The following is a 24,732-nucleotide window of genomic DNA, read 5'->3' as shown; positions in this document are numbered from 1 at the left end:
AAGTTTCTAAAGCTCAAAGCTTTGAACTTTCACAACTTTTGATCAAAAAGCGCTAGAGCTCTGGTGAAAAAACGAGGTTGTAGAGGAGAAAGAGTAGATCATTTTTCATGTTTCAAACACCTATGTGCTCGATCAAATTTTCGATTTATTAAAGTTCAAAGTTTCAAGGTTGAAATTTTTTACATTTAAATTAAAATAAATCAAAATTTTGATCGAGCACATAGGTGTTTGAAGAATGAAAAATGATCTACTTTCTTTCCTCTACAAACTGGTTTTTAATTCAAATCTGTAGCATTAACCATTCAAAAGTTATTCAAGAAAAACTAAGAAATTTGAGCAATATCCCATAAGACAATGCAGCCGTATAGGACTACATCGTATGATTTTTGAGACGTTGCCGCTCTGCACTTCCAGGCTGTATCTGTAGTGGGTAATGGACGAAATGAAAGCTAGATATGCGCGTGGCGCTATCTATCGCAATAATAAGGAACTACTTAGAGAGAGATCATCGAAAAACCGTTTCTATCGCTCTTTTTCGTAATAGTTCCCGAATATTCCGAGAGATAGCGCCACGCGCATATCTAGCTCTCATTTCGCCATTTCATCACCTCGTCTTTTAAAAACAGAACAAAAGTTTCATTTTTGCTCAATAGATGGCGCTAGTAGTATTAAAATCGCAGGACTTTCACCTTAATTTACCAATTTGACGACTATTTCGAGTTCAATGGCATAGAGAGCACTGCGTGTTGTTGGTAAACCTGTCAATGAAGTTGCCTACGTTGATTTTCGCAGGAGTAATTTGATTTTTTGGCTGGAATTGATCGATTATCCGAGGATTGGATTTTTTCGTTCGTATATTTATATTAATTCGAGGTCACTGATCGCGATTCTGACATTTATATTTTGTTTCAAAGAGAATTTGAGCTAATTTGAGGCCATAGACTTATTTCAATGAGCTGAAAAATTCAAAAAATTGACCTCCATGCCATGTGAGGGGTCGAAATGTATGTTTTGAGCCTCCCCAAGCACGATTTTGATAATATCATTTCGGCGATAGGATCTCTATTGTGAGGGGCTAAATTTAATTGATCCATGGATATTTAATGGCGAGAAAAGGTCCAAATTCGATAACGAGGCCAAATATTGTTTTGTGAGGAAAGATGCTTCTGAGAAGGAGGGTCCAATTTTGAAAACTGACCTAATTAATGCCATGTGAGGTATCAAAACAGGCGTTTGCGCTTGCCCAGTGCGAAAGGGTCCAAATTATGAAAAATGAGCCATATTTCCGTGGTTTGAACCTACCCAGAACTATACATATGACGATGTTTCAGCGATAAAACCAAAAAAGGGCTTTCAGAGGAGGGGGTCAAAATTTTGAAAATGAGCTCAATTGCCAAGTGGGGTATCAAAATACAGGTTTTCAAACCTGCTAAATGCGAATTTGATATTAGTTCATCGATAAAATCCAAAGGAGGGTTCGGAAAGGGGCTAAATTTAAAATGAGCCATAATTGTCATTTTCGATTCCTTGTGTTATTTTTTTTTACCACACCACAGGCATATCAAGAGCTCGCTTCTGCTCAATAGGTATATAAATAAACACTGACCTGCCTTTCATGCACTGATTTAGAACCTACTTTTGCAGTGCAAATCCATCGCAGCAGCTTTCAACAACTTAGATAAAAGAAATCAAGATTTGAATCGTCTCAAGATATACGAATCAATTTAATCAAAGCAATTAGAGGTACGTATATTCACTTAAGTATCGTGAAATCGGTATTCAAAGGCTCTTACTCGCCATATTCTCTCATTATTGACTTTTTTCGGTCATTTCAAACTCAACTTTCAAAAAGTAATAAAAAGACTCCACACGGCCAAAAATCATATAGGTACCAAGAATCAGCGACATTGAACAAAAAAATGCCTAAAAACTTGACCATCTGGGTTAAAAAACACTGCTGGCCGGGCAACAGTGAAAAACCGTGATTGGTCATTACAATAATGGGATTAATCATTGTAAGTACTAAAAATAATGTACACAGAAAAAAGAAACAACAAATAGTCAAGTCATAAAACAATATAACAGAGATAAAACAGAAATCGCAAAATCAACTTTTAAAAATGATAAAACAGGGCAAAAATGTCAACAATTTGTACAGAAAAATTAAGCACAACAGGCAGAAAAAATTGATATTAACCAATTGGGACAAAATTTCCATCCCAAAATAAAACCCTCCTCATTTTTGGTGAATAACCGAATCCACTGCTAGAATTAAAACAGAAGGGGGAGGGGGTTAGGGACAAACAAATCGATGAAAAAAATATGTACGAATCTACAGATTAATAGTGTTGCTCAAACAACCGGGTCAACCGGTTGCACCATACAATTTGCACCCGGTTGGGGAGCAACCGGGTACCCGGATTCGCAACCGGGTGGAAATTTCATTGAAAAAGTAAATGAATGTTGTGAAAATAGGAATGTCCGCGATTTTTTATCAAAATTCAATATTCGCTTTAGAAAATTATTTATTTGACATTTCGGATTTTCGGCAGTAATAATTGTAGATTCGCGTCGTCTTTGAATTAAAACATCGACATTTCGCTAAATTTAGCTTAAAAATCGCAATTTTTCTTGATTTTTTCATTTTTCATCAATTTTTGAGGTCGGAACCGGTTGCCACCCGGGTACCCGGATCATGTTATCAAAACAACCGGGTGTCCGAGAAACCGGGTGTTTGAACAACACTACAGATTAACGATTTCGATATGCTAAACGTACCCTAATCTAAACACCTCGATCACGCGATCGATACAAAACTCCAAAACGTTTTTTTATCCGATTCCATGCCTATTATCACAGAGGTCAAAACGCACGTAGTTCGATTCAGAATTCCTCAAAGTCCACCAGTCAAACTCGCAGTCAAAAATTGATCATCTTCCGTTACTTCCCCATACTAAAATTTCAGGAAAAAAAACGAACCCATCTTTTTAATGAGACTTCGACATTTTACGATGACGGAATAACCTTACACCTTCGACTACATTCTAACAAAGCATAAAAATCCAGATCGACACCCGCTCTTCGCGCACTCTCAACTGTCCAGCGAATCGAACCCTTTGTCGGGCCCAACTCTCCGGAACAGAAGCTCAATTCCCTACACTCACCACAAGCAGTGCAGTTGAATGTTCATGAGTCATCATGACATCCCACCAAAGCGCCAACACTGCGGGATAGGCTGAACTTGATCCTCAAGGCAAGGTATATAGCTAACCCCGCAGACAGGTCAGTTATAACTTCGTACAAGAGTAAAATTTACAACACGCCGACGTCAGCGTAGGAATAAAAGTTACACTTGTACGAAGTGATAACAGACCGCCTGAAAAGCGCCAGCCTACATCCCATTTGATAAGCCCGATCCTGTAAAAACCCCGGTCGGCACGTGTACCGCCGGGAAGCAGTAAGCAAGTAGACGGCGCACGGATTTCTACCCTAACCTCGCCTGGGATGGCTACAAGGGCAGTCCGAGCTCTGTCGACTCGGAGGTCCGTATCCGCAAATACGTTTTCAGCATCATTATACTAGTAGGATGAGTGCTTGTATCGTGAGGAAGTGAATTACGAACAAAACCTGAAACATTCGTGAAAAAAACGAAACAAATTAGTAACGTACATCGAGAATTGAACGCAATACTTTCGAAAAATAAAGTTACGTAAATTAATCAATATTTCATTATCTAATTAAACGACTAAAATACTCTACTTTAATTCAATGAGCGTCGGCTCATTTATAAGCGAATTTTCAAAAACCAGCTCGCTGAACGAACTTCTGCCCAATAAAATTACATTATATACTTACGCTGATTAAGCGCAATTTTTGCAGCGTTGGGCGAATTTCTATCCAATGGGAGACAGACAGGTAAATGACCTCAAGAGGCCAGACAGGCGAACAAATGATTTAGGAAAGCTGAGCAGGTAAGGTAGTGACCTTGAGAGTGTAGACACACGGGTCAACGACCACAGAGGCCAAACAGACACTTAAAAAACCTAGCGAGGCTGCGGCAAACAGACGACTTTGAGAAGCTGGACAGACAGGTCAATGACCCCAAAAATTTACATAAAATTAAAGACGACCTTGACAAATCAGTCAGACAGACAGACAGATCAATGACCTCAAGAAGTTGGACAGCCCTTCCTGATCAACAAGCATTAAGATCGACCACATGGAAAAATTCTAGACAAAATGAGCCATTCAAGTTTCAACCCTGCAAAGCGCAACATTCCATCCATCTTGGTCTCGCATGATGCAACGTCCAAATTGCTCACGCAAAAAATCGAAAACAAATTTTTTTATAAGAGTGAAACTGAGCCCCTTCAAATCTCAGGGAAGGCAAACATGCATACTTGCGCACACGATGGGTTGCATATATGTATTACTGGTGAAAGGGGCTCATTCTCTACCATGGCCGAGCCAGTTTGAAAAAATTTTCTCACATGATAAATAAATTATTCTTTAATGAAAAATCAGCCACTCCCAAAACATTTTTTTCAAATCAATTTTTCTTCTTCAAATGTCAAGATGCCTGACACAATTTCAGAAATAGAAACACCGGGCATTTTGATAAAAAAATTTCACAATTATTTTTCAAAATGGAAATGGTGTAGGCAGGAAGGAGTGGGGTCAAAAATTTTTTCGCTTTGTCACCAGCACAGGATTCCATGCCAAAAAAAAAATAGTACTACTAAATTATAATATAAATGCAGTACTACTTTCAGTAGTAACAATTTGAACTTTTCAGTTAGTACTGTAACTCTTGATTCCATTTTTTTAAAATAGTACCATGCAAGTACATATTACTACAGTACTACTAAACTTCAGTACTCCTACAGAATAATTTCTGAATGGTCATCCATTCAACCTTTGACCAGGCCCAACGCTGCTCAACTTCGGTGTTAGTGCTGAAGATGGAATCAAAAACATGCTGGAGTATTATATTATAAGTACTAGAGCTGAAAACAAACGGTACTCGCTAACAGCCGGTAACTACTGTACCCATACTATAAATTCCCACTGCTCGCAATTAGCTGGTAGAGAGTTGAAAAAATTTCACACTACTTCACATTGTAGCTGGTAGCATGTTGTATGCGTAGCGGGTGTACTGGCATGACATCATCATTGTCATCAATCACTGTCAATCGTCAATCACATATACAAATGACAGGTATCAAAGTGTAACTCCTCCCACTTACTCATTATCAAGTTTTGGGATGCGTGTGCAGACTAAGTGCAAAACGATTGGGTTGTGCTCGCTATACGCACTATCTGTACCCGAATCAACTGAATACCATCAGCTACTAGCGGGTCAGACCAGTATTTTAACCAGATACTGATAAGTGGGTAGTGTAACCATTTTCAGCTGTAGTACTATTGAAGCATTTTTGAATTACATACATCGGTTGTAGGTTGTACATAGCTGGTAGCTGAAATAAAAACACAAACGTGCTTTTCGCCTTTCAGTTGCGGTGCATGTAGCACTAGTAACGCGACATCCGAACTGTCTTTTTAGCACTAGTAACGCGACATCCGAACTGTCAATTCATATTGTTTGTAAAAGACAAAAGCTTAATATAGGTAAATATTCTGTATTCTGTATTCCATAATAGTAGATAGGTTTAGGTTCCTACCAATGTAAGAAGAATATCGATCTACAAAAGTTACTGTCAATTAAAAACAAAATAATGGCGTGAAAATATTATTGTTTTAATTCAGCCTGCGGTAAAGACCACCAAATAAAAAAGGTATCGTTATTGCAAGACAATAAGTAAATCTACGAATAAAAATTAAACTCAAAATGCTCAATGAAAAAATATTATTTAAATTTCAACCATTGATTATAATAAAGACCTCCAAGTAAAAAAATATAAAACGTTAAACTGAAATCAAAATCAAAAAAACTACAAATTCTTAGAAAGTATGTATACCAGGGTTGTTAAATTACCGTAATTTATTCGCTGGTAAAATACGGCAGTAAAATACGGTAAAATACGGTATTTTACCGTATTTTACCAACTTGAATATAATGAACATATAGTGTTCAAACTTCAAACCTTCAAAAGTTCAAACATATAAAATTATTGTATATTATGTAATGGATGGAAATTTCAATAATTTTCTGCTTGAATTGTATAACCAATAACCATGCAAGGATTAAAATTAAAATTGAGGAGCTTGGTTACAAAGTTAGACAAACGCCACAGGGTTGATTTTGAGAAAAACTATGTTTTTTGTTACAAAAATATACAGCATTGTAAAGGCGGGGGATATTTGACAAATTGTAGTGATGATACTGAGTAACAAAAATACAAAAAATATCCTTCCACCATTGCCCCCCACCACTAATAAAAAGAACCTGAAAATGCACTTGTCTGATTTTGAAAACAAGACAAAGATAATTTGAAATTGAAGCTTTCTAGATCAGTTAGGTTTTGATACGTATAGGATTTTTAACCCTCTTTCCATTTCTGAGGTCCCTTAGTTTCAAAATAGTACATAAAAGGTCAAAAAACGTGATCAAAGTTGGGCCTTAATTTCAAACACGGACATGTGAACATTATCTTAGTTTCAAAATGAGACATATCCTATCATCTTAGTTTCAAAAACAGACATATCCTGGATATGTCTGTTTTTGAAACTAAGACAATTTGCACATGTCTGTGTTTGAAACTAAGGCAAAACTTTGAGCACGTTTTTCACCCTTTTACGTACTATATTGAAAATAACAGACCTCGGCAATGAAAAGAGCGTTGAAAATCCTATAAGAATCAATATCTAACTCGATTTTTGTAGAAGTGGCGTTTGTCTAACTTTGTAACCAACCTCCTCAATTTAAAATCATTCAACATTGTCAAAAAATAAAAAATTGACCAATTTGGTTATTTTAAATAAAATGATTGAAATAACCAAAATTTAATGATTTTGAAGTACATTTTAATGACATTTCAACATGTTTTCACAATTTGATGCAATTTTTTCTAATTTTTGACCAATTGTGAATAATTTTCTGGCAATTGTTTGGTAATTTTCAAGATATTTTCCTGTTTATATGTAGCATGTATCAATTATCATTAGCATTGATGCAAATTAACTGTGAATTTTGATGCCAATCATCTTCAGCTGTTGATTCATCCGTTCAACTTTCAAATAATGTGGCAAAAAAATGCTTTTTGGTAATTTACGGTAAAATACGGTAATAAACTTTTGGTAAAATACCGTAAAATACGGTAAAATACCGCTGTAATTTACCGACATAAATTACCTTACAACCCTGATGTATACACAAATAAGAATTAAATTCAAACGCTCATTTTAAAAAACATCATCAAATTCATACATGAATGCCACTAAATTTGTGTAAGTAATATAGGAATTCACGGGTAGTATGATCCAATATGCATGCGACATCTCGGACACGAATGTTTGTACGGACACGAATGTCTGCACGGACCACAGGCACAATCACCAAAGCAGCACAACAGACACGAGTAAACCATACATAAGCCACATGTGAAAAATCCGCATGGAGCCGACACTTTTGTCATTATTTCAGCATGGCAATTTGGACACGCCATACGAGCTGACCTTTTACCAAAGTAAGACGGAGCTAAAGATAAAACATTCTGAACTTGCTGGGATTGATTATTCATTGTGATATTGAAGCTAGGTTGAGGCATCTGCTGAACTGGTTGAGGCATCTGCTGAACTACTTGAGTTATCTGTTGAATTGGTTGAGGCATCTGCTGAATTGGTTGGGGCATCTGCTGAATTGGTTGGGGCATCTGCTGAAGTTGTTGAGGCATCTGCTGAAGCTGTTGAGGCATCTGCTGAAGCTGTTGAGGCATCTGCTGAAGCTGTTGAGGCATCTGCTGAAGCTGTTGAGGCATCTGCTGAAGCTGTTGAGGCACCTGCTGAAGCTGAGGTTGTTGATGCATCTGCTGAAGCTGTTGAGGCACCTGCTGAAGCTGTTGAGGCATCTGCTGAAGCTGAGGTGGTTGAGGCACCTGCTGAAGCTGTTGAGGCATCTGCTGAGGTGATTGAGGCATCTGCTGAAGCTGTTGAGGCATCTGCTGAGGTGATTGAGGCACCTGCTGAAGCTGAGGTGGTTGAGGCATCTGCTGAAGTTGTTGAGGCATCTGCTGAGGTGATTGAGGCATCTGCTGAAGTGGTGGAGGCATCTGCTGATTCAAATCCGAATAAGGTGGCAGAGTATTGGCATCATATGCTGACTGGTTGAATGCCGGTTGAGAACTATCCTCAAGTTGATTCTTCATTCTGGTATGCAGATGTCCTACCTGCAAGGAGGAAATTACATTAAAATGACGAACTCTCTGTTGTATTTTTTGTTTTAAAAGCAAGCATAGGCAAGTAAATGCAGGTAAATTGTGATAATTATTCGTTGTTGAATGTTATTGGTTACAATTTGACTATCATTCACTTGATTTAAATTTGGACACGTAGAATAAAGTCAGAAAAGTTTCGATTCATCTTACCTAGGTATTTTGTTACCTTAATACCGAATCCATGTACTTATGTCCATCAAAAAAAAAAAATGTCTTTTTGTCACACTGATAAGACTCTGGGATGCCCTGAATTGAAAAATTTACATCTGAGTGCAGTAAAAGTGCACCATGAAAGATGCACAAAGCTCGATGTTCAATCGGAACTCAACGAAACCTTCCGAGCATATCCGAACTTTATCAGTGATGCATAAAATCGTACTTTTCTGCAATAAGGTAACAATATGCTCCAAGATACCAAGAATGATTGATTTGTGAAATCAGGAAAATGAACGACCATGCAAGCTGTTAAGAAACTGAAAATGTAGACCAATGTAGACCATTCAAATCTGTTAGCTCATATTTTCAGTTGATCACACCATACACCATACCGCTAGTCGCGGGTTAATTTATATTTATTTTACAGTGTCGGGTGTCGGCCTGCTCAGACGTTTGACGTCTCATGATATGTTGAATGCGGTCATTGAGGTCTAGCTGTTGTAAAAACAGTGGCAAAAAATCAAAAATACGTACTTGGAAAGACTGATTTCTGTTACGAACAATCACACCAGCAAAGCAAACGACGTCGTGGTCATTTCAAAGAATTTTGTTCCCTGGAAATTTCGTAGCTAGGTACCCAACAAAAAATACCTAGAGCATTAGTGAATTATTAGTCAGGTGAGAACAATCACATACCTAAAATTGATTGAAAAACGACTAGGAAAAAATGAAATTCGAAAAGCAAACTGTGAAGGTGTAGGTCCCAAGACAACATTACTGAATAAGTAGGTACAATGCATTTACTTACTTACGAAGATGGATGATATGAATTATGATGAACCGAATCAAAAAAAAAAAATCCAAGTCTCCCGAAAAAGTAAAAAAAAACACACGTCTACAATTATTGCACACCGCAAAAATTATAACGAAAATTTACACTTTACAGTTAAACACGCGTCTACACTTCAATTAGTTCAATTGATCAAGTTGAATCATAATTCATAATCAGTCGATGAAAATTGTATCAATTCGATCATACGCAGAAGAAGCGAGTCATATTCAATGCAATAGGTATGTTTATTTCGACGAATTATTTCATAAACTATGAAAAAAAACCTGGTATCATAATTTCTCCCCTTTTTTCACAAAAAAAAAAAAAAAAAATGAAATTGAAAACTAGCGGTTTTACACAAGGTACTACACGTTTTGTTTATCAAAATTCATCATTTTAAAATTCTCATTCACGTTATCAAAATTTTCATTTCCGCTTCAAAGAAGAGCGAAATGGAGAGAAGTGTGTTGTGTATAATTATGTTGTACCTATGTGGATGTGAATCTATTGCTTGACTAATAAAACTTGTGGGGAAATTCGTTTAATTATAATATTCTCTCATTTCTACGTACATCGCGTTGATGACGTTGATTTGATAACATCTGAAATGTTCCAAAAACAATTCACCATTAAATGAATTCGAATTGCGTCATCAAAGTTTTCGAAAGCACTGAATACAAAATGCAAAGGTAGGTAGGTAGGTAAGTAAAGGTGTACAATCTATTCATTTTTTGGATTCGATGGCACATGGGTTTCTTAAGCTCCATAATTTTGAAAAAAGTGAGTCATTAGAATGGCACTGAGACTTGAGAGGTTCGTCTAATCTAGAAAACAAATTTCAACTTAGCGATCACAAATTATGGGATCAGCTTAGGAATTGGCACGTCACTTCAATTTTCATAATTTTTCGAAGTTTAGAAAGGATACTAAGGGTTGAAATCCAATAGGTAAGGTAAGAGAGTGAATATTTCTGAACTCAGTACTTTACTCTTGAAAACCTAACAAATCAATAACGATTCCTTGCACTCATTTCCAATTCTACCTTAACCATAATCAACAAAAAATTCAGTTTAACCCTTTCGACAACGAGACAAACTAACGAATAAAATTTGAAGTGCTTTAAACTGAATAAAGTAGGTTGTTGTTTAGAACTCAAAATTTGCGATTCCCAGTAAATTTAGAGTTCTAAACAGCAACCGACCTTATTCAGTTAAAAGCACTTCAAATTTTATTCGCCCAGTTTGTCTCGATGTCGAAAGGATTAAAAATGTAGGTACATAATTTTGCGGTGTATTGATGGTTTTTGAAACATTTCTGAAGAATATTTCTACCTGTACAATTAATATTACATTATTTGAAGCTATATAGCATCAATTCCAATTATCAATTAAAATTGGGTTCAAATATTTTCCGAGAATAATTGGTTTGCCGTTCGTGGATGATGAGCTCGTGGTCGATAAAATACTCGAGGAGCTGGCGGAGGTTTGGGTCGTAGCATTGTTGGTGTTGGTTGACATTTGTTCAATACACGTTCTTTGCTCTTCATTGCCATCAGTTTTAATCGAGCCAAGCAAAAAAGGTGCCAGAATAAACACCTGAAGAATAATATTCTGATTCATCACTTTCAAATCTATTGAAAAATAAATAAATAAACCGTATATATATAGGTATGTATTCGAACTGAAAACAGCAACTTAACGGTAGCTTACGTTACACAGCATTTACATAAAAAAGTTTCTCTGCAATTTTGTCAACTCCAAAACAAATTGTGCAGGACCTTCAAAAAGGTAAGATGGTGAAATCCACACTTTGACGAAACTCACGTACGTATATAATTAGCGGGGTAGGGGGTGATATTCTTTAAGAAGTGAATTACATTATTCAATATTCATACTTAATTCTGATCCAGAAATCAATTTTTTTGGGTAAATAGGATTTTCTGATTTACTTACGAGTTAGGTGGTTTCCCGACACGACTTGATTTGAAAGTAAAAGACTAACTAAAATTTTTAAGAATTAAAAAATATGTAATCTTAATCCAAGCGCAACAAATTGAAAATCCCAAGACTAAGTAATTATTTAAAACTTCCTATACTCAACTCGAAAGTTTAGTCACGCTCAATGTAGATATGTTTGAAAAATGATAGCATCGAAAAAATTGATAAGGCTGTATTTCGGGAGATAAGATGATTTGACCTATGACTTGGATTTCGGTTTGGAAGCTATTTCTCATTCAAAATACCTATTATTGAATAAAAATTCTTGAGCCCAGAGCCCGAGCCCATAAAGCGTTTTCCATCTGCACTTCAAAAGAGAGGAGGTGGAATCTCCTAAAATGTATTTTTCAAGAGTTTCATGCTGCCTCGAGCTAATATTTTCAACTGAAAATTGATTTGAAAGTAGAGACGAGACGCTGCCAATAAATTGGGGTAACTCTGATAGAAAAATAGAGTTTTTTTTGGTTGATTTTTCGCAGTGTTTTCAAATCCAAAAATTAGAGATGGATTTTTAAAATAATTTCTACTCGAAAAGCCCATCTTTTCTCCAAATTTTGACGACAGAACGAGTTGTGTAGCATAAGTAACGTAGTACCTACAGTAATTTTAGCAAAATTTTCAGTCGAACCTTGGAAAAATTGGGGGAAAGCTGGATTTCATATTATTTGTTCAGATTGGTCTCTAAAACAACCCATCAAAAGTTGCACCCCACAACCTGACCACTACCCCCGCAAGGTTGGTTCAAAGTCATTTTGGAGCCTCCAGCAACTTTTTGACTAGAGCCTCCAACAGATTTTTGAAGTTTAAAATTTCATCAAAAGCAGTTGGAAAGCTAAAATTCATTCTGTAAACTAATTTCAATACGCTACGGAGTCGACTGCAAGTAGATTTCAAGTTGTTTTGGAGCCTCCAGAGACTTTTTGGAAATTACTGGAGCCTCCAGCAGATATTTCAATACTCGAAATTTCCATAAAAATTTACCAAACAGAGTTGAAAATCCAAAATTCGCCCTGTACTTCAATTTCAATGCGCTATCAAGTTGACTGCAGGTTGGTTCAAAGTCATTTTGGAGCCTCCAGCAACTTTTTGAAAATTCCTAGAGCCTCCCAACAGATTTTAGAAGATTAAAATTTCATAAAAAAAACAGTTGTAAAGCTAAAATTTACTCTGTAATCTAATTTCAATATGCTATGAAGTCGACTATTCGTAGATTTCAAGTCGTTTTGGAGCCTCCAGTCACGTTTTTGGAAATTACCGGAGCCTCCAGCAGATTTTTCAATGCTCAAAATTTCCATAAAATTTTGCCAAACAGAGACACCTCATTTTTGACATTACTCTGAGGTGGATCGCAGGCAGTTTCAATCCGTTTTGGAGCCTCCAGCAAATTTTTAGAAACTCGTGTTTTTCAAAAAATTCCACAAAATGTATCCGAATCAACTTTCGGCTTTTCAACTTCATTTGATGAAATTTTGTAGAAATTGCAAGTTTCAAAAATGTGCTGGAGGCTCCAGAACTGCTCAAAACGGGTTGAAATAGTTTTCAATCGATTTGGCAGGTCGAAAATAAGAGTATAACCAAATTTCAGTTTCATAGCTCAATTTGGTAAAATTTTGATTTTTTCCCTCATTTTTAGCCTAAATTTGATTTTCAAAAATTTACAAATATATTTTAACTGAATTGGTCATGCTTATAGGAAATTTGGCGTAGAATAATTTTAGTTCAATCACTTTTTTTCTTCCGGCCGACCCTTCATTTCGGCGATATAGCCGAAAAACGTAGATTGGCAAAGGTTAATGACCTCTTGAGGGGGTTGCAGACAAGTTGCGGAGTACAACTTTGGTCAAAATATTTTCGAGTTCACTGTAAATCGAATTCACGTATTAAATTGTCGATTTTAATTTTTTAAAACAATTCCCTAAAATTGACAACTTTACCCCCTCCTTAGTAAGGGTGAAATCGCCATTTCGAGAAAAGCTGAACTGGTCATGCTGATAGGAAATTTTGCGTAGAACAATTTTTGTTCGAACATTTTTCCTCTCGGACCCTTCATGTCGGAGATACAGCCGAAAAACCTGTATCGGCAAAGGTTAATGACCTCACGGATTGTACTCGAGTTTTTCTCAAAAAAAGTAACTTTAGTAACCAAAACAGCTGGAATAAGTAACCAGAAAAATCATCAAAATTCAAATAAAAGGTGAAAATTCAAAAAGGAGGCATGAAAAAAATATCGGATTCTGGAAACATCCCAACTAATGAAAAAAATTGCAAAACTGAAGGCAATTGGGGGGGAGGTCCACCGAAATAGGGAGGAACTATCTTTAATCTTATCCGAAATCATTTCGAAAAATTAAACACAAAAATACCGATTATAAAATTTCAGAAATTTTGACACGAGCGAGCAATCGAAGAAAAAAATTATTTGAATGTTGAGAAAGAATAAATAATAATAGGAAAAAATTCCATAAATAAGAAGAATCATTTTGGAACAGAAAACTCATTAAAATCAATAGTAAGAGGCGGGGGAGACGAGCTTGTAATCCAAATTTGGAACAAATAGTAATTTGTTTCAGAAATGAAAAGAATCCTCTTTGCGAGAAAAAGACATCAAAACTTGACAAAAAGTGAAACAATAAATTTCAAAAAAAATTATTTAAAAAAAATGTAAAAAAATGCAACAAAAATACTGAATTTGAGAGAAAAACGAAAATGGCCAAAACAGGATCTGGAGAGAAAAAAAATTAGTCAAAGAATAATGTGGAAAAACATCAAAATCATAAGTCCCTAAGATTTAAGAATAAAACTCAAAAGCGAAATTCAACATAAAAGCACTAAACTTTAAGAAAAAACATACTAAATTTTTTTTTAAAAACTCGTGAAAACTCAAGACAACATTTCGGAAACTTCACAAAAATTTAGACACAAGAGAAAACACGAAAATTCGAGAGAAAATCGTCGAAAAATTAGGAAATAGAATCTACAAGAACATAAAAAGAATGAAACGTGAAATAAATTCAAGGAAGGCCCAAAAAATTTCAAAATAAAACATCGAGTCTTAAAATCCAAAAAAAACCTCTCAAATACTGAAAAAAAAAAACTCCGCAAAAATTTAGGCAGAAAAAATAACTAAAATTTGGCGCAAAAATTCAAGAAATTGGTTTCGTCGAAATCAAAAACAAAAATTTAATAAGTAAAACGAATCGATAAAATTCAAAACAAAATTGTGGAAGGGATGAAAATGGAAAACTCTCGAAAATTCAGTTCAGGAAAAATCACTGAAAAATTCAGGAAAATCAAAGAACTCGCGAGAATTAAAAGTACGACTTCGGAAAAAAATCGACAAAATTTTGAAACTCGAGACGATTCGAGAGAAAAAAATAATTTCAACTTGAAAAAAAAATTGTTCAAAGAGAGAGGGATCAACGAATGAAAGATATCAAAACTCTGAAAAAAATCCACCTCACAAAAGTGAAAATGAAAAAAACAAACTCATCGAATCTAGAAGAAGTCCCCCCTTCCTAAAAAAAATGATCAAAATTTAAAGGAAACCGTAACTTTTGGAAGAAGAAAAATCACAATTCTACAAAAACTTGAGCCAAAAAATTACTAGTTTTTTTAAAGCATAAGACTCGAAAAAAAACTGTTGAAATTTTAAAAAATTCAGTCAAAAGTAAGGCAAAAAAAAGTGACCTTAAAGGAAAAACTATGAAAAAATCACAAGAGCTCGAAGGTGATAAAATTCAGCAAAAATTTAGACGAAAAAAAAAACATCAGAATTCAAAACAAAATTATGGAAAAATTATTTTGGAGAAAAAATCACTACAATTCAAGATGTAAAAATTGACCAAAACAGAAAAAATCCACTAAAAACCAATACAACGAGAAATTCGAAAATTATGAATGAGTACCTAATACTTGTTAAAATTGAGAAAAAATTGGAAATATTTCAAAAGAAAAACCACCAAATTTGGAAAAATGAAATTCAAAACGCTGAAAAAGCAGGAAAAACCATTTTTTTCTTCAAGAATTTTAGTTTAAAAAAAAGGAAATTTGTGAAAAAACCAGAAAAAAGTAACGTTTAGCAACGAAAATTTTTAGAAAGTAACCATCATAAGTTAATAAAGTACAATCCCTGTAGAAATATTCATTTTTTAGGTTTCTGCTTTTGTTTAAAACAGAGGCGAAATTTTTTCAATATGTTTCACTCATAAAATTATAGCACGAAAGATGGCATTTCTCATCAATTCGTTGACAAATTGGAGGAGGAGGAGGAGGGGGGACACGTTTGTCTACACATTGGTAAAATATTTCAAAAATGCCAAATTTTTTCATTTTTTTAGGTTTGTGATAGTATTCTAGCAATAAGTGCCAAACATGTAATTTTTTTTTCTCAAAAAAAAAAAAAAAAAAGTCAGTCCAATTTATTAATACATAATTATGTTCTACGTGAAAAGGACTAAAACTGAGAATTTTTTCAGAATTTTTACTCGTAAAAATCGTGGTTACCTATATTTAAATTATAAGTTTTTAAATCGACTTTTTCAGGTTTTTGAAAGTGGCAACACTGATTTTGAAATCATTCGTCGATTACTCTCTCAAAGTACTACAATTTGAAAAAAAGTTCAAAATTCTATACCACTTACAACCGGAGCTACGTATTTGCATTGCAATTGAAATTTTCCATTTTCGGCCATTTTGGAGAACTTTGAAGCCCCCAGCTCTGCCAAAAAAAATCGAAAAAATATTCGGTTTGCGTCATTCGTCATCGTTTATTGACTTCTACACATGATCTGATTTTTTTTTTTAAATCGAAGACCTATCGTGCAAACAATCCGCCTCCTGCGATAGAACCTTATCAATTTTTTTCGATGCCATAATTTTTTATCAAACGTATTGAGCGTGTCTAAACTTCCGAGTTGAGTAAGAATTTCATATGTACTGTTGGTATTTTTAAGTTTTGTTCAATTTGTTGCGCTTGGATTAAGATAACAATTTTGAATAGGTAGGTATTCTGATAACCGTTAACTTTCCTCTTATCAAATAGCATGTATTACCATTTATTTATTCATTTTTCAATAGATTTTAAATGAAGAATCAGAATATTCTTCACGTGTTTATTCTGGCACCTTTTTTGTTTAGCTCGATTGAAACTGATTGCAAAGAAGAACGGAGAAGGTGTGTTGCTTCACAAACAAATTCCACTATTGATTCAACAACGACGGAGACAGTAGTCCGGCAGCCTGCACTTGTTGACAAAACAAACCTGATGGAAGATATACAATTTCACTCTGAAGCAATAACGACATGTCTAAACCACTATCCCTTACAATCACTCAATACTTTCCATGTTCCAGCATTTGCAGCCCATTACATCCGACTCAATAGTCTAAAAGATATAGAAGATTTTTGTACAACAGTAAATGTAAGCCAAACAAATTTATATATCCTTGGTGGCGGTAGCAATACACTATTTGTCAGCAACTTCTCTGGTTACCTACTTCATGTTCAACTACTCGGTATAGAGGTAATACGCGAAACTTCCCATAAAGTACTAGTCAAGGCAGCTGCAGGTGTCCTCTGGCATGACTTGGTCTTATTTTGCATAGAAAAGGGATATGGGGGTATAGAAAACCTATCACTAATACCAGGAACAGTAGGAGCAGCGCCTGTACAAAATATAGGCGCATATGGTGTAGAACTTAATCAGGTACTGGATACAATCGAGGCCATCGAATTATCAACCGGGCAAAAGGTGATCTTTACATCTTCCGAATGTGGCTTCGGTTACAGAACGAGCTTTTTCAAGACAAAATGGCGACATCGGTATTTAATTACAAGTATCACGCTAGCGTTACATAAAGAAAAAAAATTTTCAATAGAATACGAAGCCATCCAAACCATGATAGCTAAAATGGAAATTAATCAGTTGTCATTTAAAGCGATAAGTGACGCGATTATCGCTATTCGAAAACAAAAACTGCCAGATCCTGATATTTTGGGCAATGCTGGTAGTTTTTTTCAGAATCCTTTCATATCTGTAGGACATTACCGATGGCTTAAGCAGCAATATCCTTCAGTCGTTGCTTTCAGAACACCAGACGAGTATTCAGAACAGGTAAAAATTTCAGCAGCTTGGCTTATAGAAGCAGCAGGTCTTAAAGGATTACGTAAAGGTAATGCAGGTGTCTATACTTTACACGCGCTTATTTTAGTAAATTGTGGAGGGGCTAGTGGCAAAGATATTATAAATCTAGCTACCGAAATTATACAAAAAGTAAAAACACAGTTCAATATTACCCTAATACCAGAAGTGAACATAGTAGGAGAAGGAGATGCAATTAAATAATACTTGTGAAAAACTTACAAAAAAATATGAAATTCACCAACGACTTTCGTTGTTACTCATTGAAAAGAAAATACTCTCTATCCAAATTAACTTCATCAAAGATTAAATCGCAGGAAATGAAACAAAATTGCACGAAGTGAAATAAAAACAAAACGTTTCCTCAAAATTAACACGAAGCATATCAAAACACATTGCGAATTCCATCGAAATCAATTTAAAATGGCGTAGGCTCGAAATCCATCTTCCTTAAATTAAGAAATACACCAAAATTAAACACTAGGTAGGTAGGTACTCACTCAATTGCTGTTTGCTTCGTAACCCAATGATGAGTATTTTCGATTGTTTCAAAAATTGTTACACAGGAGCAAAAGTACTCTACGTAATGACATCTTCGAAAATTTCTATTGTTTCGCTTCAAATTCACCTGAAATATCCGCAATGAATTAAATAAAATCTCAATCAAAAGCGATACATCAGACGCCAAACACTGATAACTTACAGAGTAGATTCGTTGTAATACATTATCGAGTAACGAAGAAAATAGGTAGGTATATCAAAGAACGAAAAAGTCATCATTCAATTTCAAGAAAATCACTCCGACTTTGAAAAACCGAAAACCAAAACCGATCATCTGCATGGACAAAAATCAAATTAGACGATTGAAAATAATCAAACTACCTAGGTATTTCATGTGTTATAAAATAATCGTAAATCGTAGGTAACAAATCAACGTACATTTTTCAACAAAATAATGATGTATGAGAAAATACAAGAGGAAAATATTCCCAACACGTCATCGTCGTTGAATCGAATCTGTTCGAGAAAAGGACGCAAAGCTCTTGAAATTGATTCAGGACAAACATCATCTTTCGTTTCCGCTTTTTTTACTCCTAATTATCAACAACAAAGAGTTAGTGTATCATTTCACTGAAAAATCTCTTCTTAGTCATCAAAGCAGTAGAATAAAAACAATCATATTTGTCTACAAGACCTAAAATAGCGTAGTCTGGATTTCAGACGACGATTTCAAAAACTTTTCATCGTAACTTACCTTGTTTTAGTTCCATGATATCGTTATCGTTCGGTAGTACAGGTTTAGAATGATCAGCAGTTCATCGTCATGCCATTTTCAATTTCAAAGTAGGTAGGTGGGTATTTGAGATGAATCCAGTCGTCGACAATATCAGATATCATGTTATGATTACAGCAACTGATGATTTCACAGGAAGATGGATCATATACGGATATGTTGAGAGATGAACTTCTTCGACGAAATCTGAAATCGGTGAAAGATCATGGTATTGGTAGTGAATTGGTTAAAAACAAACTGGAGACGAAACACGAGTGAAAAACACAAGCTTCTTTCACTTCTTTCAACACTGAACTACATTAAATGGACGAATGTTAACTTATATTTAATAAAAGAAATTACGTGTTTGGTACGTACAACTTCTCAAGCAATCATCGAATACTCAGCAGCTTTCGTAACATCTGACGAACATTTTCAACCACCAGACAGGACTGAATTTTACTGAAATGAAAATTTACGAGGATCAGAACAGAACAAACTTGCAAAGCAACCCTGACTGAGTCAGAGACGTCAGAGTTCAATAAAAACGAAAGAACAGCTACAAGGTCGTTTCCAATTGAAAATACTAGAACGACACAGCATTAAATCACAAATTTTCAACCATTTCCAGCGTAATAAGAATGAAATTCACTCACTTGATTCAATAATTCAAAACTCAGAAAGAAACAGCTTCGTTTTAATTTCTTGCACATTTTTTTTCCGGTGAATCATCGACCAAAACCTAAATTTGGATACAACCAATCAGAAACGAGAATACGACGAATAACATCCACGAGCAACTAACGACCGTAACTCGGAGCAAAAAAATACTGTTCGAAACCGTTACCCTGTAATCCAAAAAAAATTTTTTTAATGTTTTGAATTTTGAAATTTCTTATCAAAACGCAATAAACTTCTAACTCGAGAACAAAAATCGCGTAATTTATTCTCAAAAACGCGCTAATTACTCGTCGAATGTTATAATCCACTCGTATTAATCAATCACCACTACTCAGCGATCATCTCCGGCCACTAAAATGGAACCGATCGACGACGCTTGGACGCTAAAAATACCACCTTTTCAAGCCGAAGATATGCGACACTCGTTACTAGAAGAAAGCTCGTTCTCGCTTCTATTTCCCAAATATCGTGAAAAATACTTACGCGAATGCTGGCCCCTGGTTCAGAACGCCCTAGATGCACACCACATCAAAGCCGAACTCGATCTTATACAAGGTAGTATGTCAGTGAAAACGACGAAAAAGACGTGGGATCCGTACATCATACTCAAAGCTAGAGACATGCTTCAGTTGTTGGCTCGAAGTGTACCTTTCGAACATGCCCAGAAAGTACTCCAAGATGAAATCTCCGCCGACGTGATTAAAATCGGTACGCTGGTTAGAAACAAAGAGAAATTCATTAAAAGAAGACAACGTATCATCGGTCCGAACGGATCGACTTTGAAATGCATAGAATTACTTACCAATTGTTACGTATTAGTACAAGGACAAACCGTAGCTGCTCTAGGACCACATAAAGGATTAGTTCAAGTGAGTACTTCTCTATCTGCGTAATATTTACCTCTATCGTTGACCCATTGACTGAATTCGAATCACGTTCTATTCTCTAGGTTCGAAGAATCGTCACAGATACCATGAAAAACATCCATCCTATATACAACATCAAAGCGTTAATGATTAAACGAGAATTAGAAAAGGATCCGAAACTGAAGAATGAAAACTGGGATCGATTCTTACCCAAGTTTACACCCAAGAATGTTCCACGAAAGAAACCCAAAATCAAGAAAGCCAAGAAACCGTATAATCCGTTCCCACCTCCGCAACCTGAAAGTAAAATGGATAAAATGTTAGAATCCGGAGAGTATCATTTATTACAGAAACAAAAACAGAAAGAGAAACAACATGGTAAAGATAAAAATAAAAATGTCAAAAAGAAGAAGCATAATAAATAATTTTGTCATATACGAGTTGTGTATTTATTCTTGTATTGTAGTCGTAGGATGTTTTAAATGTATTTTATGGAATTTTTATCAAAGTATTTATCATTCGTAGCATTCGTATATGAATTTATGTCTTCAGCAATGCATTACGTCTTCGATGTGCGTTAATTTTGATTAATTTATGATCCATTTGTCAGTTAAAAATTGATTTTGGTTTTTTTTTTCAAAAGTACCCCTAGAAAATTCATAATTCTGGGACACCCTGTAGTCTGTAGGCCAATTTTCCAAGCAGTGGCTTAATTAACATACCTGGAGTATCTCTCATGTGGAAATTTTTTGTTGTTTGAATGCAGTCAAAGGGGTATTTTTGAGGGCATTATTTTTTCTTTTCAAATTATCTAAAACCAGCTCAATGATCTTCGATTTTTTTCATCGCTTTATCCAATTTTTTATCAATTTTGGAAAATTCAAAATCTCAATACACTCCATTTTCCACTTGGAGAGTGAATTTTTTTTGAAGTAATTTTTTCATTTTTGGGTCGCCATGCTTTGGTGAAAAAATGAGCCAAGTCTGTGACAGCGATTGAAAAGTTCTCAGACTTCATCTTTGGTTCGAGTTGATGAGCCCCAAAAAATCAAAGATGTCTAAATGATCCAATGAATATGATCAACCTCCAAAAACAAATGAGGAAATATTTCCTCGTCCAATATCGAGCCATCAAACCAGAATTTCATAATTTCCAGTCTACGAACATTTTAATTTTCCCATAAACAGCAATTTTTCCAGACGTGAAAATCGATCTGGACAACTGAAAGTTCAATTTTTATCTGATTTTGAGGAACTGAAAATATTGAAAATAATTTTCGACGTCAAATTACTTCACTTGTTTCTGTAAAAATAAAAACAAAACCAAAACAAAAATTACGACAATTTATCGAAGACTCGAACTACCTAAGAGAAGAGCAATACGTACCTGGTCCTGAAGGGGAGGGGGATCCACATAGAAATAAGTGAACTCCCCCTCCAATACCTCTTTTCCTATACAAAAAAATAAAACAAAAAAACCATTGAAAATTTATTTGATTCGTCAAAATTTCCACAATCAAGATCAAAGCTACACTAAAGAATGATATAAATTACAAAAACATAAAAGAACCATGTTTCTCACGCGTAAACAATATACTCACGTTACAAAAATATCGTGATTCGAGAATCGAGATAACGTGTCTTGTATGACTCAATAATACAAAATAATAATAAAAAAAAAACTTTTAAAAAAAATCTTCACATGGCACTATTACAGTAACAAAATACATCGATTCTATAGCGGTAAAAAAAATCAGAAGAAAAAAAATTACATCGAAATAAAAACGAAAAAAAAATAATAAAAAGATAAACGCTCTAGCCACTATAAACTTGGAAAGACAGTTAAAACGTAAATTAAATACACGAGGCTATTTATATCATATATATACTAAAATACATATAAATCAAAATAATACAAAAAATTACAATATTCTAAAAATGAAAACGAAAAAAAATTACTCGTAAAAATAAAGCGGTAATTTTTTTCCTATTTACAAATTTTACCTATATAGAAATAGGTAGGTAAATATTTTTGTACATACAAATAAACATATTTTTTTTTAGAAAAAAATAATAATAAAAATACGCAGCAAAAAAAAAACAAATTGGGAGAAAAAAAACAAAAACATAAAAACAAAAAATGTTAAAAATAATGTCGATGTTAAGTATAATAATTCTTTTTTTTTCGTTTATTATATTACACTATCAGGCAGGATATCAAATTAACTACTTGGTTATACTATTAACGATAATAGAGTCTTTAATTTTTTTTTTGTTTTTTTAAAGGCTAAATACATAATAAAACAACCTATCACTATAATCCATACCTTTCGAAGTGGTAAACGTTCTGAAACGAACCTTGATAAAATATTGCACGTTAATTACATTATTATTAAATTAATAGTATAAGAGGATAAGGAAGAGAAAAAAATAGCTAAGCGTAAGGAGAACAGTGCGTCTATATCGAACACGGTATAAAATGTATAAGCTAAAAAGCAATGCCTCACGAAATATTTCCACGGAATGAGGGAAGGGGACAAAGATATACTCGAATGAAAAGATCAATCGTCGTCGTTCATTAATAGGTAATTTACATGTTATAAGCTACGTAAATCGGATCCAGTTGATCGGCCAGGAAACCGTCGCGTAAATGCATGCGTTGTTTTTCACCTCTCGAGTTAATAGGTACGACTCCAGGATCGACGATGACAGCAACGCCAACGATCAGATGATGCTCTTCCAAGACAGCGTTTGTAATTAATGGCACCAAGTCTAAAGCTTCGCTTTCGTTGCCATCCAGTTCGGCGACCACGACTAGTAAATTGGTCCAGGTGAATACAGCGCTGTAATTGACATAATGTCACAATCGGTGATTAGTATAGGCGACTCTAGTTAAGTATACTAGAATAATGATCTTCGAAGAATAGGTAATTAAAGAAAATGATAGGTGAATGAAATAGCAGTGAGTTTAGATAATTTGAGAAGTTGCTTACCATTCGGCGATTTTCTTATGTGATCTCATGACGCTGTTTTCGATGTCGATCGGATGGTATCGCATTCCACGTAGCATAATCGTCTCGTCTAGGGCACCGACTACGAATACTGCATCGTGTAAGTCTGTAAAATTAAAACCGAGTCGTTAATTCATAGTTTTACGAAGCAAATAATATCGAAAATTCAACAAAAAATGAACGCAGATCAAAAAAAGCACTGATTTCGATATCTCACTCAACAATATTTTAAAATTTCAGTTATCAACTCACCCTTTCTCCTCCTTCAAAAACTCTACCAAAAAAGCTTTTAACTTTTTACACAAATTAACTTGCAAGGATGATTCCAGAGGTCACAAGATCAACATGGTCTTCATGAGCATCACCTCCCCTTCCCCTCCCTTCACCATCCATACAGCAATTTGAGAAAATTAATTAGTTTTAGAAACTTCACAGTTTTGAACGTTTTCAAACTATCAAATCATATTTGAAAAAAAATCAGAAAAACATAATTATTTTAACGAGAAAGAATAAAATATTCAATTCCAACAGAGCATAAAATTGTGAAAAAAATGGATTTCGACACATTTTCCTGAATTTCAGCTAAACCTTCAAAACTTTTCTCTCTTTCAGTACGAACATAAAATCAGTGAAATCCACAATCCATTTTCAAAAACTACTAAGTACATTCTAACAGATTCTTGTGGATTTTTAATCTGCCAAAATCAATGTCAAAAAAAAAATCATTGAATCAATTGGAAATGGTTTTGCATAATTTCAGAGCCACCGAAAGATTTTGATTTAATTTTCCATTTTACCAAAAAAGGAAAATTTAAAAAATCAGCAGGCTTCAAAAAAAGTTAATACCATTACTAATCGATTTGGGAGATCAAAAATGAGGCACAAATCAAAGTTTTCCTTTCAATTTCATTTTTAATCCATGTTGATAATTTTTATTGAATAAACAGTTTGAATTTTCAAAAATTTGTCAAAAATTGAAAAAAGAAATCAACAATTTTGAAATTTGACTTGGTGATGCATTTTTGGACACTCTTTTATGCAGCTGTGGGCGACTCTGAAGTTTCAACAAAACTCCTTTTTGAGAACAACTTTCAAGAAATAAGATCAAATTTCTAGAACTAGGTAAATTAAATTGGGAACCAGATCTATCAAAATCGAGAAAAAAAAACTAATTTTGGCCAATTTTTGCCGAACAAAAAAAAGATGTGACAAAACGAAAGTGTTAAAAAAATAATGATCGATCTATTTTTATTCATGATCAATTATTGATCAGGAAATATATTTTTCATCAGAAATTGATTATCTGTTTCCTGTTTCAAACGTGATCAATCACAGAGAGTCGAAAATAGCAAAAAAATCGATACCTGGGAATCGATAAATCGAT

The 24,732-nt window shown here is 34.5% G+C and overlaps 4 protein-coding genes and 1 long non-coding RNA gene across 20 annotated transcripts in view; 2 read left to right on the top strand and 3 right to left on the bottom strand.

Moving 5' to 3' along the window:
* Positions 1–507: 507 nt before the first annotated feature.
* Positions 508–19,632, bottom strand: LOC135847956 (uncharacterized). Of its 2 annotated transcripts, none has more exons than XR_010559280.1 (7): positions 19,447–19,632; positions 19,154–19,252; positions 18,773–18,997; positions 18,457–18,611; positions 18,221–18,352; positions 18,018–18,145; positions 508–3,627 (listed from the first exon to the last, which is right to left on the bottom strand). It is a non-coding gene; the product is annotated as an uncharacterized LOC135847956 (long non-coding RNA). The 2 variants fall into 2 exon arrangements; XR_010559281.1 differs by having other exon boundaries at positions 19,169–19,252.
* LOC135847054 (bromodomain-containing protein DDB_G0280777-like) lies at positions 5,624–11,483 on the bottom strand. Of its 6 annotated transcripts, XM_065366440.1 has the most exons (5): positions 11,334–11,483; positions 11,091–11,239; positions 9,358–11,011; positions 9,084–9,200; positions 5,624–8,345 (listed from the first exon to the last, which is right to left on the bottom strand). In XM_065366440.1, the coding sequence occupies exon 5, from the start codon at positions 8,322–8,324 to the stop codon at positions 7,425–7,427; it is 900 nt and encodes a 299-aa protein (XP_065222512.1). In that variant the 5' UTR covers positions 8,325–8,345; positions 9,084–9,200; positions 9,358–11,011; positions 11,091–11,239; positions 11,334–11,483; the 3' UTR covers positions 5,624–7,424. The 6 variants fall into 6 exon arrangements, with proteins under 6 accessions (XP_065222512.1, XP_065222515.1, XP_065222511.1 ...); XM_065366443.1 differs by lacking the exon at positions 11,091–11,239 and having other exon boundaries at positions 11,334–11,471; XM_065366439.1 differs by lacking the exon at positions 11,334–11,483 and having other exon boundaries at positions 11,091–11,327.
* On the top strand, positions 16,009–17,986 carry LOC135847954 (UDP-N-acetylenolpyruvoylglucosamine reductase-like). Of its 3 annotated transcripts, none has more exons than XM_065367702.1 (2): positions 16,009–16,295; positions 16,515–17,986. In XM_065367702.1, the coding sequence occupies exon 2, from the start codon at positions 16,642–16,644 to the stop codon at positions 17,719–17,721; it is 1,080 nt and encodes a 359-aa protein (XP_065223774.1). In that variant the 5' UTR covers positions 16,009–16,295; positions 16,515–16,641; the 3' UTR covers positions 17,722–17,986. The 3 variants fall into 3 exon arrangements, with proteins under 3 accessions (XP_065223774.1, XP_065223773.1, XP_065223772.1); XM_065367701.1 differs by having other exon boundaries at positions 16,009–16,377; XM_065367700.1 differs by having other exon boundaries at positions 16,009–16,377; positions 16,455–17,986.
* Positions 19,633–19,655: 23 nt separating the features above from the next.
* Positions 19,656–20,774, top strand: dbe (KRR1 small subunit processome component homolog dbe). Its single transcript, XM_065367703.1, has 2 exons — positions 19,656–20,340; positions 20,421–20,774. The coding sequence occupies exons 1-2, from the start codon at positions 19,828–19,830 to the stop codon at positions 20,760–20,762; spliced, it is 855 nt and encodes a 284-aa protein (XP_065223775.1). The 5' UTR covers positions 19,656–19,827; the 3' UTR covers positions 20,763–20,774.
* Positions 20,775–21,813: 1,039 nt separating this feature from the next.
* The window catches only part of DIP2 (disco-interacting protein 2), a 189,237-nt gene continuing 186,318 nt past the window's right edge, over positions 21,814–24,732 (bottom strand). For all 8 annotated transcript variants that reach the window (XM_065367697.1, XM_065367698.1, XM_065367699.1 and 5 more), the window contains 2 exons: positions 23,331–23,454; positions 21,814–23,180 (listed from right to left, as the gene is read on the bottom strand). In XM_065367697.1, the coding sequence (XP_065223769.1) occupies positions 22,928–23,180; positions 23,331–23,454 (377 nt within the window). In that variant the 3' untranslated portion in view covers positions 21,814–22,927. The remainder of the gene's footprint in view (positions 23,181–23,330; positions 23,455–24,732) is intronic.

The sequence above is a fragment of the Planococcus citri genome, chromosome 5 (genome assembly GCF_950023065.1).
Source record: "Planococcus citri chromosome 5, ihPlaCitr1.1, whole genome shotgun sequence".
NCBI lineage: Eukaryota > Metazoa > Arthropoda > Insecta > Hemiptera > Pseudococcidae > Planococcus > Planococcus citri.
Note: the sequence above shows the minus strand (reverse complement) of the source record. Positions and strands in the feature narration are given on the sequence as shown.

Bases quoted from the DNA above. Each gene is read 5' to 3' on its own strand.
- LOC135847054 (XM_065366440.1), bottom strand. From the start codon at position 8,324: ATGAAGAATCAACTTGAGGATAGTTCTCAACCGGCATTCAACCAGTCA.
- LOC135847954 (XM_065367700.1), top strand. From the start codon at position 16,462: ATGAAGAATCAGAATATTCTTCACGTGTTTATTCTGGCACCTTTTTTG.
- dbe (XM_065367703.1), top strand. From the start codon at position 19,828: ATGGAACCGATCGACGACGCTTGGACGCTAAAAATACCACCTTTTCAA. The intron at 20,341-20,420 runs GTGAGTACTTCT...TCTATTCTCTAG, and splicing joins CACATAAAGGATTAGTTCAA to GTTCGAAGAATCGTCACAGA.